The sequence below is a fragment of the Mus caroli genome, chromosome 15, assembly GCF_900094665.2.
Source record: "Mus caroli chromosome 15, CAROLI_EIJ_v1.1, whole genome shotgun sequence".
Taxonomy (NCBI): domain Eukaryota; kingdom Metazoa; phylum Chordata; class Mammalia; order Rodentia; family Muridae; genus Mus; species Mus caroli.
The window spans coordinates 60,893,309-60,909,670 of record NC_034584.1 but is presented as its reverse complement, the minus strand read 5'-3'; the positions used below and the strand labels follow the sequence as shown (position 1 = coordinate 60,909,670).

The window sequence follows — 16,362 nt, the reverse complement described above, 5'->3', positions numbered from 1 at the left end:
TGGACAGGAAGCTGCTCTACCCCAAGAAGAGACCCAGCAGAAAGAACATGGGCTCTGCAGCCATGCTGCTTAGCTGGTCTTTTAGCTTAACTCTTATAAAACGTTCCATACTGGAGCAAGTGAATTCCCCTTTCTGAACTTCATTATCCTAATGTGCAAAGTGGACACACTGACAGGTTGATTGGATGGAGCAGAATGCCCAGGGCACAGAAGTGCACGGGGACCAGAGAAGGGACAGGCATGTTAACACCCTCTTGGAAGCAAGGCCTGCATTTTCTCACTCTGTTCCAGTGGACAGGGAAGGGATTGTTATATTGTCTTCTACATGGAGAAGGATGGAAGGCTATGGTCCTGCAGCTGACCCCAGACCTGGGAGCTGTTCTCTTAGTGAGTTTTTCCATGAAACCTGAAGCCTTGTGATCATGTAATGATTGATGAGGAAGTGCCTCTTGTGGCCACCCACTGCCCCAGGGATCCATCAGGTAGCATGGTGCTATCAGAACGCCTCTGGCCCCTAGCATATGGTATCCATCACAGACATTGACAGCATGACCCAGGAGTCATGTCTGGCTTTGACTGGAGGCTTGTCACTCACAATGAATTATGTCCTCAGCCCTTCCTATCTCCATGTCCCCAGTATACTAAGAAAAAGTGAGCTCTGAGCTATAAGGCTGAGGTTCCCAGAGCCATTCAACAGAGCAGGCTATATACCCAAAACAGCCCCTGTGATGTCCTCCTCGGCATAGGACTGCATCATTGTGCTCGGGCTTCTCCACCAAGGGTACACATGGGGAGACATTAACCATAGCATCTCTCTCCTGGCTGCTGCTTTTTGAGCTCTTTGCTTCTGCTGGTCCCCACGCTTCTACTCCAGCCTGGGTCTCCAAGGGGATTGCTCAATGGTCTCTTGCCTAGGGCAATGCCCCTCGTTTCCTGAGTTTAGGAGAGATATCAACCGGCAACTTGGGTCCAGTGAACTGTCAAATGGAAGGGTGGCTCCTACTGATAAGGTTTTGTTCACCTCAGTGGCTAGGCAGTTTCACCAACCACCCCACTGTACACAGGGAATGCCCAAACCCGCCATATCAGGGAACTCTCACAGGTACCTGCTGGTGAATGCTGGGCTCTGTACCACAGTCTGAGTGGCCATCCCGGGCACACGAGCAGGAGTCCCAGCCTCTACTAGAACCATCTAATGCCCTTGTCATCAGAATTAAAGTACCCCTGTGAAAATGAAGGGATAATATAGAAAGAACCCTCTGAGTCACCCATCAGCTTTTTTTTTTTTTTTTTGGTTTTTCGAGACAGGGTTTCTCTGTATAGCCCTGGCTGTCCTGGAACTCACATTGTAGACCAGGCTGGCCTCGAACTCAAATCTGTCTGCCTCTGCCTCTGCCTCTGCCTCTGCCTCTGCCTCCCAAGTGCTGGGATTAAAGGCATGAGCCACCACGCCCGGCAACCTATCAGCTTTTTAAAGCTTAGCTCTGAGCAGCCTGGCTGACATATCTCACTCACATGAGCTCCTTGGGAACAACTGACAGGTCCTGGGGCTGCTGCAGTGGGGCAGAGATTCCTAAGCAGCCTTTCCTGTGCTGTGCTTGCTACACCATCCAAATCAGGGATGCCATTTCCCTTGAGGACCCCTGTACCCAGAAAACAGGATTCCTCAGGTTCTCAGTCCTGCTCTTCACTTCTCGTGCTGTTTGCACATCGGCACACTCCAAGTTGAGTGCCCTTCCCTCCACATAAGAAGATTTGTGGACTTAAATTCCTTTTGTTCTGCTGGGAATATGAAAACACAACCTGGCTATCCCCCCATGTGACACTAATCCTGGTTAATCAGCCTTCTCATAGAGTCTCTAAACCATGTCCTGAATCGCTAGCCATTGTCCTAGGGGAGTTGTTGCTTTCCCATCCTTCCAGCAAGGAAATCAGCAAGAGAGGCAGGTAGGAGAATTCAGAAAGAGACTTGCAAGTGTAGCCACAGGTTCTCCCATCTGCTAGCACCTCTTGGTTACAAAGAGATAGATGAGTGTACTGGATGGATCATGGAGCATGAGGCCTCTGAAGAAATAGGCTTCCTGGGTCTCTGAGATGAGATAAAGCTGCTCTCCAGCCTCCTTAGAGTGTCACAAGCCCCCCTACACTCCAGCCTTGTCCATCACTGTAGCCTTGATGATTCTCACACACTGGCGGTGTACCTCCTTTGCCTTCGTCTCAAGTCCACATTTCCCAATACTCCCAGGCCAGGCAGTGTCCACTGGTCTAGGCACCTCACAGGGCACCCAGCTCTCCAGAATCCTAGTTAGTTCTTTCCATTGCCTCTGCTACATGCTGAGATGAACCTCATTCTTATCCTTCATCCCCCATCTTTACAAAGCTGTATGGAGAGCCATTTGTTCCAAGGAGCCTTTCTTAAGCTGTCACTGGTCAGCCATTTTAGGGTCACTTAAGTCTTTGGAGAAGCCTCTCGGGAGGCACCGGCCCCTCTGAGTGGATTTAACACAGGGACTGTTAGGACACTTCCTGGCTCTGGCCCAGTCTGTGGCTTCAATATCTACTGGTGATAATGACACAAACAGGTGTGTTAGTTACTCTTCTGTTGCTGGGATAAAACACTGTGACCAAGGCGACTGATAGAAGAAAAGTTTATGTGGGGTTATGATTCTAGAAAGTTAAAGTCCACGATGCTGGAACAGAGGCAGCGGGTGGCAGGGATAGCAACTGGAGCAGAAACAGGGCTTATGTCTTAAGCCACAAACAAAAAACAGAGAAGGTGAACTAGGATTAGGGTGAAGCCTTAAGCTCTCAAAGCCCATCTCCAGCACGGAGGTATCTGCTAAGCCTGTCTAACAGTGCTGCCAACTAGGGACCAAATCTTCAAATGCGAGAGCCTAGGGAGGAAGTTCTCATTCAAACCACCATACCTACTATGTTCAGAAGAGTGTTGCAGGTTTCCGAGGGAAAGGCAAGACAGCGTGACACTGAAGGACTGACTTAGGAACCAACAGTGCCCTTCCTAGCCTTAGCCCAAAGCTAGCTCCTTTATGCAAGGCCTTTACCTTACATTCTGTCGAATGGGGCTGAATGTTTCTAGCAGTTCCAGGTGGCTTGAGAAGGTCAGCCCCTCAGGGCCTAACTTCCTCCTCTACAAAACAGGGTTCCAGAAAGTTGCTCAGAGACTCCAGCTGCTTGAGCTTCATGTATCAGTTGCTTTTCTCACTAATATGGCAAAATGTCTGGCAGAAGGAACTTAAGGAGGGAAGGCGCATATATTGGTTACTCTGACCAAAAGCAACATCTACAAGAGTATTGATGTACGTCCTCCAGCCAGCCTCAACCTCCTAACGGCTCTGTAGCTTCTGCAAACAGTGCTGCTCTCTAAGATCATGTATTCAAATAAATGATCCATTTTTCATTCCAACCATCATTATTAGAGGGCTTTGTTTTGGCACCCAGCTAGGGTAGAGATCACCTTGGCAAGGGTAGCCCAGAGGAGGGGTAGGAAGTGATTGAGCACATTGTGTCCACAGTCAGGAAGCAGAGAGGAATGAATGTTATCACTCAGTAGTGAATATAATGACTTGCTCCTTCTTATTCAGTCCAGTATGATGTCACCTATATTCAGTATAGATCTACCCAGATCAGTTAAACCTTTCTAGACAACCTATTTCATAGAAATCCTTTTGTAAAAAGGAAAAAAAAGTATGTGTGTATGTGTGTGTGTGTACACATGTGTGTGTATGTGGTGTGTGTGTGTGTGTACATGTGCAGGTACCTGTAGAGGTCAGAAGTGGGCATAGATTTCTCAGAATTGAGATAACATATAGCCCTGTGTATGGTGTCCAATGTGGGATCTAGGATTCAAATCCTGATCCTCTATAAGAGCAGTAAGTGCTCTTAAACTCTGAGCCATTTCTCCAGCTACTTCCTTCTACACTCATAAGATGTATCATGCTTCTGTGGAAATTCTAACTCTAGTCAATGTGACAAGGAAAAGTATCCATCACACCCGGGTATACTACGCACAAAGGCTGTTAGGCGATAGCTCCGTCTAGGATGGGCCAGCCAAGTAGAGGTAAAATGGAGAGTCATGTGAGCTGCCAGGCTTGGTTAGAGATGTTCTAGGGATCTGTAAGGCAAGCAGTGAGGATCCGGTTTGAGAATATGAATAGAAAACGAGTGCTTCTCAGAGACCAGTCACTTGTAAAGTTGAGGAAAGCGAGGAGTTGTGAGACCTCAGGCATTTAGGGAAGCCATTCTGGCTGGGACCCTGAACCAGGAAGCTTCAGAAAGTCAGCACAGAACACACCTACCTTCAGCCTTAAGGTAGTCCTTAGGCATGTCCTCCGGGGCAGTGTCAAGACACCTGCAGCCACCACCACTAAGGTAGGGCAGAAGGAAGGCCTCGGCTCACTCTTCTATCAACCCAGACATCAACTAACAGACTCCAGAGCTGTCTAAGCAGTGCATCACTGGAGGGGGAGGGCATATGGAGGAGGGTAGGTAAACCCCTCACTGTGGTAAACAGTGACCCAAATGGGGGTCCCAGTAAGCAATAAACAGGACTCCCTAAAAGTCCTCGGCTGGCATATAGCAGTGATACCTTTGTGTAGGAATCAACCATTTTAAAAGCAGATAGCTCCCTACCTCCTGGCTGCCCCAAGCTTTGACTTTAGCTACAGGGTTCTAGGATTCACCTGAAAGATTTCAACATCTCCAGTCTCCCAGGCTCCCCAGCCAGCTGTACTAAGCAACATCTTCAAGGAGGAAGCTAGTCACCAAGTGTTAGCAGCAGATGCTCTGAGAAGTCCTCAGCTGCTGGTTGATGGGTGGCCCAGGAGCCTGAGCAAGTGGCATTCCCCTCCACCGGCGAGCCCCAGGCAGGAGCTTTCCAGCTCTGACTCACTGGGCCATGGGTTTACCAAATGAGGGATTAAAGCAGAAGTGAGGCACACCCCTGTATGAGAACACAGTAACCCCAGATCCTGCTCAGGGGACGTGATTTTCAGAGCCAGCATCTGCTTCCTGGAATTTCTTGCTTAGCACAGAGTAGATATGCCAGAGACAGGAAAGGAAGGGCAGGGCGATGTCTGGGCTTTTCATTTCCAAGTCTGAGAAAGCCCTGTATTTGAGGGGAGGAGCAAGTTCAAATTCACGGTTCAGTTCCTGGGTGCGTGGATTCAGTCAAAGGCTTCCCCACTAAGCCTCAATCCCATCACCTGTGCATTGGTGATGAAGATAACTCATTTCCATGCATGTCAGATGCCAGGAGCTCTGCTTACACTTTCTATAGACCCTTAAAGAAGAGTGATCGTTCTGCCTAATGGAGCAGACCCAGCAGAGAGGTAGAATGACCTAAACAGGGCCTATCACCTGGGAAAGGTAGGCTCAACATTCCCTAGGCCTAACTGACGAGGAAGACTTGCTCTAGTCAAAGCTCAGTGCACGGGACTGCTCGGAGGCCTAACAGGTGGCAGCTAGGACCCTGAACTGCAAAGTACAAAGAACCAGTTGGCCCCATCCAACCCTGGGGCCCAGTGTTATGAGGGTGATGGGCCTCTCCTGAGGGGGTGATGATTGTACTCTCACAGGCTCCAAAGGGCAGTACATTCGTCTGCTTAAGCATGGGGGAAGGGAATCGGAGGGACAGGCAGGTGGAAACTGGAAAGTAGAACCACTGTGGAGAAGCCCCTGGGCAGTCAAAACTAGCTGCTAGCTCGCTGGGTCAGCCTCACTGTTTGGCTATTTGCTGTATCTCTGGTTCTGGGATCCCTAACACACACACACACACAGTGTTAGGACCACTTTCCCCGGGGCCTCAGAAAGCACTGAATAGTCAGGTTCTACCACCTGGAGGAACTGAGACAGGGTGTCCCTGGCTTGTATTCTTTAATGCCTGGTATCGTTTGGTCCTTTAAGTAACCTTGCCCTTGAGACAGTCCAGCCATCTTGTTGGGGTACATTGTCCACAGGAAGCATCCAGGATTCAAGGAAAAGAAACAGCCACGACTGGTGCTATTGACACTGGGTGCTCTGAGCTGGTCCCCTTTATGCCAGTCATTCTTCCTACCTTGGCCTGGAGGAACAGTGTTTTAGGAAGCAAGGATCGGAGAAGTGCAGAGTCTGGCTCACAACGCACGGGAACTGTATGGTGTGCCTTCTATGACCGTTTTTACTCTGGTGCTGTTGGCCAGGCTCCACTGAACACTTTCCATAAGAAGACTAGGTGGCACCGAATAGCCACTGACCAGGACAGGGCTTGAGAGCAGTTTAAGGAAGGCGCTCCCTTCTCTATAGCATGGCGGAGGCATTCCACTGCCCTGGGTCTTACTCTCTGGTTTCTGGTTCTGCTTTATGAAGCCAGTGAGCGAGAACCCAGAGGCCGGGAGATGGTCTACTTTTCAGTGATGAGAAAGACAAGATTTGGCCAAAAGTCAAGGCTGCCATCAAAAGAATATCTGGCGTAGAGATAATAAACTAGCTGTTTCTGGGCCCCTCTGGGCAGGGCAGGGGCTGTCAAGGCCCCAGTTGGTACTTTGCTCCCTCCTGCCTAGCCACCTGCTCAGGTTTATTAAGAGGGGCAATACGCTGAAACTCACCGGAGCCTCCCTGTCTGACACGAGGTCTAACACGGGTAAGACCCTTTCTCCCCACCACATCCAACAGTGGCTGCAAAGCAGAGAACTCCAGGTAGAAGCAGCCAAGGCCTGAAGGGTGGGGATAGCTGAGGGATGGGAGATGAGGTAGGTCGAAGAGGAAAGATAAAGTGGAGATGAAGCTGCCTATGTCCTGCACAGGGTGCATGCTGACTCCCAGGGCAGCAGTGAGCCAAACGGAGATATGGTTGAAAGGATGGAGAGATAGATTAAATTTTCAGACACTACATCCAACACTGAGAGGCTGTGTCCATAGCAAAGGAAAGCATGGGGTAAGCGACTTAGGCTCTTAACCATTATCCCTCAATTGCACGGCATTTGCTCATGTGTAAGCTGCCGAGGTTCATGGTTTAAGAAGCAGGAAACAGCAACTGAGAAACTAAAACGCTAAGCTTCGGGCTCTGGCCATTGTCTTCGGTCCTTTGATGTTTGTTTGTTTTGTTTTGGGCTGTGACAGCAGACCAGCCAGGAAACAACTTAAGAGAGGTTGAGTTTACTTTGGTTCATGATTTCATAGTATATGGCTTCAGGGTGCCAGGGTGGCAGAGCAGCCAGAGTGACTTTGTCCATGGTGACAAGAGAGCACAGCAGTGACAAAGTCAGGTGGATGAGGAGGCAAATTTCAGGCCTGAAAGCAAGAAAAACAAACAAATGGGATCAACCCCACTGTAGCCCACAGAGAGCCCCTGGGGCTTGTGGCACAAGCCGGAGAGGGAAATAATTTCCACAAGGTGACCAGATTTCATCTTTCTTTCTTCCTCCTTTCTACACAGATGTTCGGCACACCCTGTGCCTTCCAGGAGATGCCCTTTCAGTCCCCATTCCTGGGAACAGCCTAGGAGACACAGCTCTAATTAAGGATTGTTGGAGGAGGGCGGCCAAGCACCCTGGCATCCTGTGCCAAGACCTTTTACACATCGTCTAGGGGCTCACTCAGGCTGAGATTAACTAACTAAACTTGATCCCGTTTGAACTGGGGAGAACACTGCTCTTCCCAGGTTTCACTCAAGTGTCATCAAGCCACATTCTTGACTTTGCTTGGGATGCAGAAGAGGTAGACCACACTGCTTACCCATACAGGCAAGACTGACTGCATGGCACAGACTACCCTCGTGTGCCACACGGCGATGTCAAGAACACAAACCTCGGCGTGTCTCCAACAGGTTGAAGTCTGCCCTAGCTGCATCTGAATCTCCCTGCGGACTCCCTTTCCTGCTGCCTGCTCCTGTGTCTCTGAGATTTCTGCTCAGCTCTAGGAGGGGGAGTCTCCTCTCTTCCACCCTCCCATCAACACAGAGGACCCAGCAAAGGGTGGAGGTGGTGAACATGAGGAGGAGGACCCTCAAGTACCTTACCTTCTTCCTGCTCTTCATCTTCCTCACTTCCTTTGTCCTGAACTACTCCAACACGGGAGTACCCAGTGCCTGGTTCCCCAAGCAGATGCTCCTGGAACTCTCAGAGAACTTCCGCAGGTTCATCAAGTCACAGCCGTGTACCTGCAGACACTGCATCAGCCAGGACAAGGTCTCATATTGGTTCGACCAGCGCTTCAACAAGACTATGCAGCCCCTGCTGACAGTCCACAATGCTCTGATGGAGGAGGACACATACCGGTGGTGGCTGGTGAGCAGAATAGGGTCTGGGAGCGGGGTTGGGGGAATCCTGAGGACCCGCCAAGCATCTGACAGCATTTAGAGTATCATCCCTGCCCCTCCACACCTCGCCATCCCTTCACTCAGCAACTGTTTGTTGAAAGTCTATTATGTATACATGAGAGAAAAGCCCTACTGGTTTTCCCTCCTGTAGCTCCCATCACAAATCACCATGGACCTGGTGGCTTAAGACATCAGTGGTGGTCACAGGTCCCAATTCTGGAGGCCAAGAGTCCCCCCCACCCTTGCTTCTCTCCTGCTACTGTTACTGCTGTGGATGAAAATTTGTGGCACCCCTTGACCCATGACTGTAGCACCCAGTCTCTGCTCCCACATCCCAAAGTGACCCTGTGTCTCTGGTATCCTCTCGTGGGAAGAGTGTGTGGCCTTGGCTCTAGGTTGTACCCCTAAATCCAGGCTAGTCTCACCTGCCACCAATTACAGAACTAGATCTGAGCAGGTGGTATGAATGTGGGATTCAGGAAATACAGTGGTCTTCCGTGTCTAGGGATTGGCCTCAGTCCCTTCCTACATGCCCAGAGGTGAGCTAACGTCCTGGTCTCACACACAAAAGGTGCCCAGAGAGTACCTGTAGAATGGATAAATGAGTTTTCTTCCCGTCTCTTGTCCTGGGATGGGGGTGGCAGTCACCTGTGCCTTCACATTTAGTAGCTGGGTTTGGTGACCAGGGAGCCAGCGTGCTCAGCTAGAGGCAGTGGAGCCACACTGGCCATTCCCTCTGTTCTCTCCCCCAGAGGCTCCAGCGGGAGAGGAAACCCAACAACCTGAGCGACACCGTCAAGGAACTGTTTCGCCTGGTGCCTGGCAATGTGGATCCTATGTTGAACAAGAGGCTGGTGGGCTGCCGACGCTGTGCAGTTGTAGGAAACTCCGGTAACCTGAAGGACTCTTCGTATGGGCCTGAGATCGACAGCCATGACTTTGTGCTGAGGTGAGCACTGGACCCAAGCCCACGGTTCCTCAGAAGTGTATGAAACACCTTGGCTGAGCTCAGAAGGCCAAGGTTCAAGGCCGGCCGCCCTCTGGGTCTTAGTCTCTTCATCTTTTCCTAGCAAGGTGGACTATAATAGAGGGTTTTGCTAGAGATTTTCAATGGGCTGGGGGACTTGGTACCTAAGATCTATTTCATGGCAAAATTTGAAGTCTGGTTCTGTGACTCAGATCTGCCCTCAGCTTTCAATCTAGACCCTGAACCAGAAGCGTTTAATGCCCGCTTTGCTTCAGGAAAAAGTACCATACCTCCCTTGAGTTTATTGTAATCCGTACTCAGAATTGTTCTGGGACAGAGAACATAATTAGAGGTGGGACTCAGTACACCCCCCCACCCAGGTATCTTCTAGAATCTAGAACAGTGTTACTTCTGTGTCTTTGACTTCATGTCCATAGGCCCCTTTCCTGGCTCTCAGTGTACCTAGTATCCTGTGGGAGTGGCCATGATGAGAGGCAGAGTCAGGCTCAGGGTCAGGCAGACCTGAGTTCAAAGCTATCGTTTGGTAGACAGCTTATCTGAGCTCTGGATACCGAAAAAGGCACACCTACTAGGTTACCCATGACATGGATGGTCAATGATAGGAGAGCAAGATCCACCCAACTTGCTTTTATAATAACTAATATAATAACTAAATGCCTTGGCCTCTGTTTTGCTGGATTAGGGATGGAATTTGGCTATGCATGCTAGGCAAGCTTTCTTCCTCTGACCTGGTTACTTCCCACACCACAGGCTGCCCTTGAACTCACCATCCTCCAGGCTGAGCCTCCCAAGTAGCTGGGATTTCAAACCAGACATAGGAAACCTATGTTTACAAGGTTCCCATTGTACATACAGAGAAACTGAAGCCTAGGGAAGAAGGGAGTCACCTGCAGTTACCACACAGGTGACTCCAACTCCAGCTTCCTTACTGAGTACCCTATTTTTCTCCCCTCCCAGGATGAACAAGGCACCCACAGTGGGTTTTGAGGCAGATGTTGGGAGCCGGACCACCCACCATCTCGTGTATCCTGAGAGCTTCCGGGAGCTGGGAGAGAATGTCAACATGGTCCTGGTCCCCTTCAAGACCACCGACCTGCAGTGGGTGATCAGCGCCACCACCACAGGCACCATCACTCAGTGAGTTCCTCTAGTGCCTGCCCTATGCCCATCTGTCTCCTACAACATATCACTCCTGCTGGGCTGTTCCATAAGGTTCCTCTTCCCCGTGCCTCCTGGTACATATGTGACAGGTCCTACCTGACTGGTCCCCTCACCTCCTAGCATCATCAATACTCCAAACTTTGTGCTATAGTTTGCTTCCTTCAAACTCTCTGGAATCTCTTAGATGAACCCCAGGAAAGGACTCAGCATGTGGCAGCTCCCTGCTGCCCCCCCCCCACCTTGCAGCATAGAACAGGCAGGGGCTGCTGACTGCATACTTTGTGGCTAAGTCAATGATTGGCTCTCCGACAGTAAGTGCTGCCATCTGCTCCTCAGGCATGGCGCCTATCATTTGAAACTTAGCATCTCTCATTTGATCCTCCCAGCAGTGCTTCTCATTAGCTCTGGCCTCCAGGGAGCAACCATAGCAGGGGCCAAACCACTTGCCCAACAGTGAACTTGACCCAGAGCCCATGCAACCATCTGGGTCTAATTCCTCAGTCCCTGACTTTTCTCAAAGGGGAGTGGCTTTCATTTCCAGATGTCCACATAAGCCCTGGTCTCTCAGGAGCAGAGCCAGAGTCAAGAACTGCGGGTTCCAAGAACTCTGTGCCTCCAGGGTACAGAGTGCAAGGGAAGGGCTCAGCAAGAGATTGGGCCAGGCAGCTGGCTCAAGATTATCCCCTGATACTCTACAGCACAGAGAGCCTAAATTGCACCAGTTATATTCCATGTGGTAATGCATTTTAAACCTTGATGCTGCAGCCCATGTCTGCTTGCATGAGCTAGAGACAGCCATAGGTCACCCCTGTCACTTCCCCAGCATCAGCCTGAGCCCCATTACTGAGCACAGATGTTCTGACTCTGGAGAATGGAGTCAAATATTCCTAGGCCCCTGAAAGGCTGTGCTCATAGCAAGTCTCCATTCTGGCCCATCAAGCCATAGAACTTTCTCTCTCTCTTTTTTTTTTCTTGGATATTTTCTTTATTTACATTTCAAGTGTTTCCCCTTTCCAGGTCTCCACTTCAGAAGCCCCTTATCCCCCACCCACCCCCTCACCTCTATGAGGGTGCTCCCCCACCCACCTGCCCACCCACTCCCATCCTCCTGCCCTGGCATTCTCCTACACTGGGGCATCGAATACTCTCAGGTCTGAGGGTCTCTCCTCCCACTGATGTCCAACAAGGCCATCTTCTACCACCTATGTAGCCAGTGCCATGGGTCGCTCCATGTGTATTCTTTGGTTGGTGGTCCAGTCGCTGGAAGTTCCAGGGGGTCTGGCCTGTTGACACTGTTGTGCCCTCCATGGGGCTGCAAACCCCCTCAGTCCCTTCTCCAATCAGGGACTCCCAAGCTCAGTACAATGGTTGGCGTAGAACATTCTCAAACCATCCAGGGTCACACCCCGATGGTTCTGCTGGAGAAGGAGCTATGCTGGGGCAGGAAAATGTCTTCTCGGGGGCCTAAGCCTCCCTACCCATACCACACTAGCTGTGTCACTCTCCACACTAAATACCTTAAATACCTCCTCTTTCCTATCTGCAGCACCTACGTCCCCGTGCCCCCGAAGATCAAAGTGAAACAAGAGAAGGTAAGAGGCAGCTTGGAACCTTCCTACTTTGCCCTGATTTCTTTTCCAAGATTTGGTGCTATGATGGCACACTGGGCCACACAGAGTCCCCAGGCCCTGGGCATCTTTGCTGCTAAGGACAGGTCTCCAAAGTGCATATCTCCAGAATAGCAGAGTCACCTGGGAACTTGCCACAAACATGACCCTCTAGGAGTACCCAGACCTACTACAGCCAATCCAGGGTAGCACCCTGGAGGGTGAAGGCAATATAAGCTTCGGCGTTGGGTATTTTGGTTTTTGGGTTTTGTTTGTTGTTTGTTTGTTTGTTTGTTTGTTTGTTTTTTGAGTTGTTCCTGAAAGCTTCTCAAAGCCACACTTGCCTCTCTCTCTATTCTCACCCTATCCTTTCCAGTGAGTCTTTGTCCTGCACTGGCCCAGTCCTGGGCAAAAGCAAAACCATGTGCGCAAACCCCACCATATACTGTCACACTTGAGGAGGCTCAGAGAGAGCCAGTAACTTGCCCAGGGACATAGCCCACGTCGATCATGCTAGGACTAGATGAAGTCCCCGTGTGCCTGCAACATGCTGACCTTGGCCTAGAGCACCACTGCCCCTGAAAGAAGCCACAGGCATCTTCTAGAGTGGGTCTCTCTGCTATGACCCCAATAAACCTGAAGCAAGGCTGAGAGACGAAGAGCCCTCCAGAGACCTGCCTAAATTCTTTGCTGCTCCAAAAGTCCCCTTCACTGTCCCCAAGGCAGCCACGGGGGTCAAAACCAAGGCCATGCCTGTCACAGGGAGACCTCCCTGGATGTGTAACACTGAACCTGCTGCTTAGCCTCTCTGAGCCCTAGTGACTTCATTAGGAGAAGAGGAAAGCCTTGCATAGAGTTTGCCTTAGGTCAGGGTTTTCAGTCAGTGCCAAGCAGAACAGGTGGCCCATGGGTACATTTTTTAATGCAGCATGACAGTGTGATGATCCCTCACACTACTTCTTGGAACACTTCTGGGGTCTTGGGTCACACTCCCTGTCCCCATAGGATTTTTATTTCAGTACCACTGTCCATTCAAGGCTTCCTCCAGTGCTATGAAGCTCTTCTGGGCTGGTTCTTGCCTGTGGCCCACGTCACTCATAATATCACTATAGATATCAGAAAGATATCTATAGTGTCCCAGCACTAAATCCATAAATGCAAAGGTGTTTGTTAGAGCCCTTCATGACCATATTTTTATGGCCACAGCAGTGTGGCACCCACTAGATGCTTTGTGTCTGTTGCTGGCTGTACTCACCCAGTCTATTCGCCCTGTAGATCCTGATCTACCACCCAGCCTTCATCAAGTATGTCTTTGACAACTGGCTTCAGGGCCATGGGCGGTATCCATCGACTGGCATCCTCTCCATCATCTTCTCCATTCATATCTGTGATGAGGTATGTCACCCCCACCTCCCTGCAGGGACAAGGGCTATCACCCCATGTTTCCAGGGGAGTCCAGGGTAGGGGAGAGGGAAAAAGACCGTTTCCAACCATGTCTCCTCATGGGTCCCGGGCATCTTTCTCACCAGGCATGCATAAGAGTGTCAACTGTATGATATCATTGTCAAGAGCGGAATTTCAGACTCAGGCCAGTGAAGGGTGGCTAAGCTCTGATTCAGCTCAAAATGAAGAAGCAGGTTCTAAATAGCTTAGACAAGGAAGAGCTACAGAGGCCATAGTTACCAGCCCCAGCTTGCTTGTTAGAGCCACCCAGGGATCCATACCTTAACCCACACACATTGTTAGGAAGCCAACCAGGTCTACCGGACTTTCACTACCCACCAAGTGTGAGAACCAGAGTGGGACTTCAAAGGCATTGCTTCCATCTCTTATCTCCAATCCCACCCAGAGATCCCTGCTGCAAGGCAGGCCTGTGCTGAGAAACCAAATGTCACTGAACTGTGCTGTCCCAGCTCTGTTGTGCACACCCCTCTCTAGCTCCAGTCTCTCCTCCACCATGCAGCTAGATGCTGTGCCCTTCATTTAATAATGCTAATCTGAGGGACTCCATATTCGTCACTATCTACTCACTAAGACCCAACTCAAATGTCCCCTCTTGAAAAGAACCTCCCATCACCTTGGGTCTATGGTCTCTCCTTGGTGCCCTAGGGACCCTGAATTTAACCCCTGACTCTTGAAGTGACATTCTTTCCATGAATTCCATAGGTTGAAAAGGTTGAGACCTGATAGGTGTGTCCCTGATGTCTCCAGGGACCCGATGTGCCTGCTAGGTAGCAACTAAAGAAAGTAGGCCTGCCTGCATTTTGACTTGTCAGCCTATTGTTAGGTGCACAATAAGTAGTCATTTGTGTTGTGCAAGGGCCCCAGCATCAGACATTGGCCTGGGAAGAAAGGGTTTAGAGCCTGCCACCTACCTTCTGTGGTCATGTGTCTTGGCCTCCGTGTCAGATGAGGAAATGAGGTTCTGAAATGATCTGATGTGTCAAGAGTCAGCTTGGATGACGAATGATTTGCCTGCCTTCCAAGCCCTTACCCTATCTTCTCTCTAAGACTCCTAAGGGCTCCAGTAGAGACCCTGCCTACCTTAGGACCACCCATGTGAAGTCACCCCACATTGCCTTTGGGCTGGAGTTAGACTTGGGCCTTACATGGCTTGACTTGGCTGGACTTGGCTTTCTAAAGAAAGTTTCTATGAATCATTAATATTTAACATAGAATTTCAAGGGCAAACACAAGCTACCTTTCCTATTTCCCCTACCCCACTACCATGGTCTTGCCATGTGGGTCTCACCTTGGCTTTGTCCCCACAGGTGGACTTATATGGTTTTGGGGCAGACAGCAAAGGAAATTGGCACCATTACTGGGAGAACAACCCATCAGCGGGTGCCTTCCGAAAGACGGGGGTTCATGATGGCGACTTCGAGTACAACATCACAACTACCCTGGCTGCCATCAACAAAATCCGCATCTTCAAGGGGAGATGATGCTGCCACCCATTAAGGATGGACACAACACATCACACCTCTCAATTTGCAGCCCCAACATCTCCCTGGAGCCAGTGTGTTCCAGAAGCTTCCAGGGCTGAACTCGGGGTGTTCCCAGGCTTTCTGGCAGCCACTTGCACCCTCATGTTGTTATCATCTACTTAGCAAAGTTGTCCAACTCTCCCAGGATACAGAGCCAGTCTCAGGCCTGTCTACGGTGGGAGCACTTTCCCACCGCTGTCCCCTAGCTGGGGAAAAGCGAGCCAATACCAGGAAAGGTCCAGCCTCCAAACAACAACAGTTATTTTGTCTTCTGAGTTGCATTGGAGGGAGGGGATGGGGGAAAATAAATCCTGAAGATTCTTATGTTCAAAAGAGTGAACATTTCCCGGAAGTCATTTAGAGACTGCCACTGAACTGTGGGCCTCATGCTCAACTCAGACTCTGGCTGGGAATGTTTGGGACAGTCATCGGCAGAGCCACACTGGGCTACACCAGCAGAGGGGCAAGATACCATTCTCCTTTGCATGAAGCCTAGCCTGTCACTTGATATGACATCCCCATTGTCCCCTTCTTCAATAACGTCACCGGTGATGGCTAGGCAAAACTTCTAACTCCAGAGGTCTTCCAGGGAAACCTGGCCATGTATGGCTGACAGGAGTGAAACCCTGGTCACAGTTCTGTGTGATTCCCCCTCCGTAGTGATGCTGATGGCCAGAGCAGGTCTGACTACTTCCACGTGCCTTTGAACTTGAGAAAGAAGTGCATGCATTGGCTGATAGGAAGCAAAACTCCCAATTGGAGAAAGGGGACCTCCACCAGCACCTTGCTTTGCTGAATAGCTCAAAATCTCTTTTCAAATGATATTCCGCACCACCACCCAGAATATACCAGGCATGGGATGGGTCCTCACTTCTATTTCCTCAGACTGCTGGGTTCAGGACCACTAACAACCAGCATCCTCCCATGGGTCCTGAACACTGAGCCAAGTCCCCAGCAGCCACCTTCCTGGACTCGTTTGGGGCCTCACTGGGGACACTCTAGAACCACAACTGAAATGCATGTACCTCTTCTTCTCAGTTCTGTCTGTTCTCCCCTCCTTCCTCTATGGGAATCCTGATTATTTATTGATTTGTTAATTCAGCTGACCCTGTGCACACTCTTCCCCACGGCTGATCACAGTGTGTTTTGTTGCTTTGCCTGGCAAGTGGGAGCAGGAGCAGAAGGGAGAGCATCCTGGATGTATGTGTTGAGACATCAGGACTTGGGGCTTGCTGGCGGGCAGATCCTGTGGTGCCGACAATCCTTTGTAGAATCCATGTCACCTCCCTTTCTAGCACAAGTGAC

General features: G+C 50.3%; 1 protein-coding gene across 2 annotated transcripts in view; it reads left to right on the top strand.

Annotated features, from left to right (window-relative positions):
* The window catches only part of St3gal1 (ST3 beta-galactoside alpha-2,3-sialyltransferase 1), a 69,503-nt gene extending 54,113 nt beyond the window's left edge, over nt 1-15,390 (top strand). For both annotated transcript variants that reach the window (XM_021184044.1, XM_029469608.1), the window contains exons 4-9: nt 7,433-8,282; nt 9,067-9,263; nt 10,260-10,439; nt 12,010-12,055; nt 13,346-13,465; nt 14,842-15,390. In XM_021184044.1, coding sequence (XP_021039703.1) covers nt 7,986-8,282; nt 9,067-9,263; nt 10,260-10,439; nt 12,010-12,055; nt 13,346-13,465; nt 14,842-15,015 — 1,014 coding nt within the window. In that variant the 5' untranslated portion in view covers nt 7,433-7,985 and the 3' untranslated portion in view covers nt 15,016-15,390. The remainder of the gene's footprint in view (nt 1-7,432; nt 8,283-9,066; nt 9,264-10,259; nt 10,440-12,009; nt 12,056-13,345; nt 13,466-14,841) is intronic.
* The last annotated feature ends 972 nt before the right edge of the window (nt 15,391-16,362 follow it).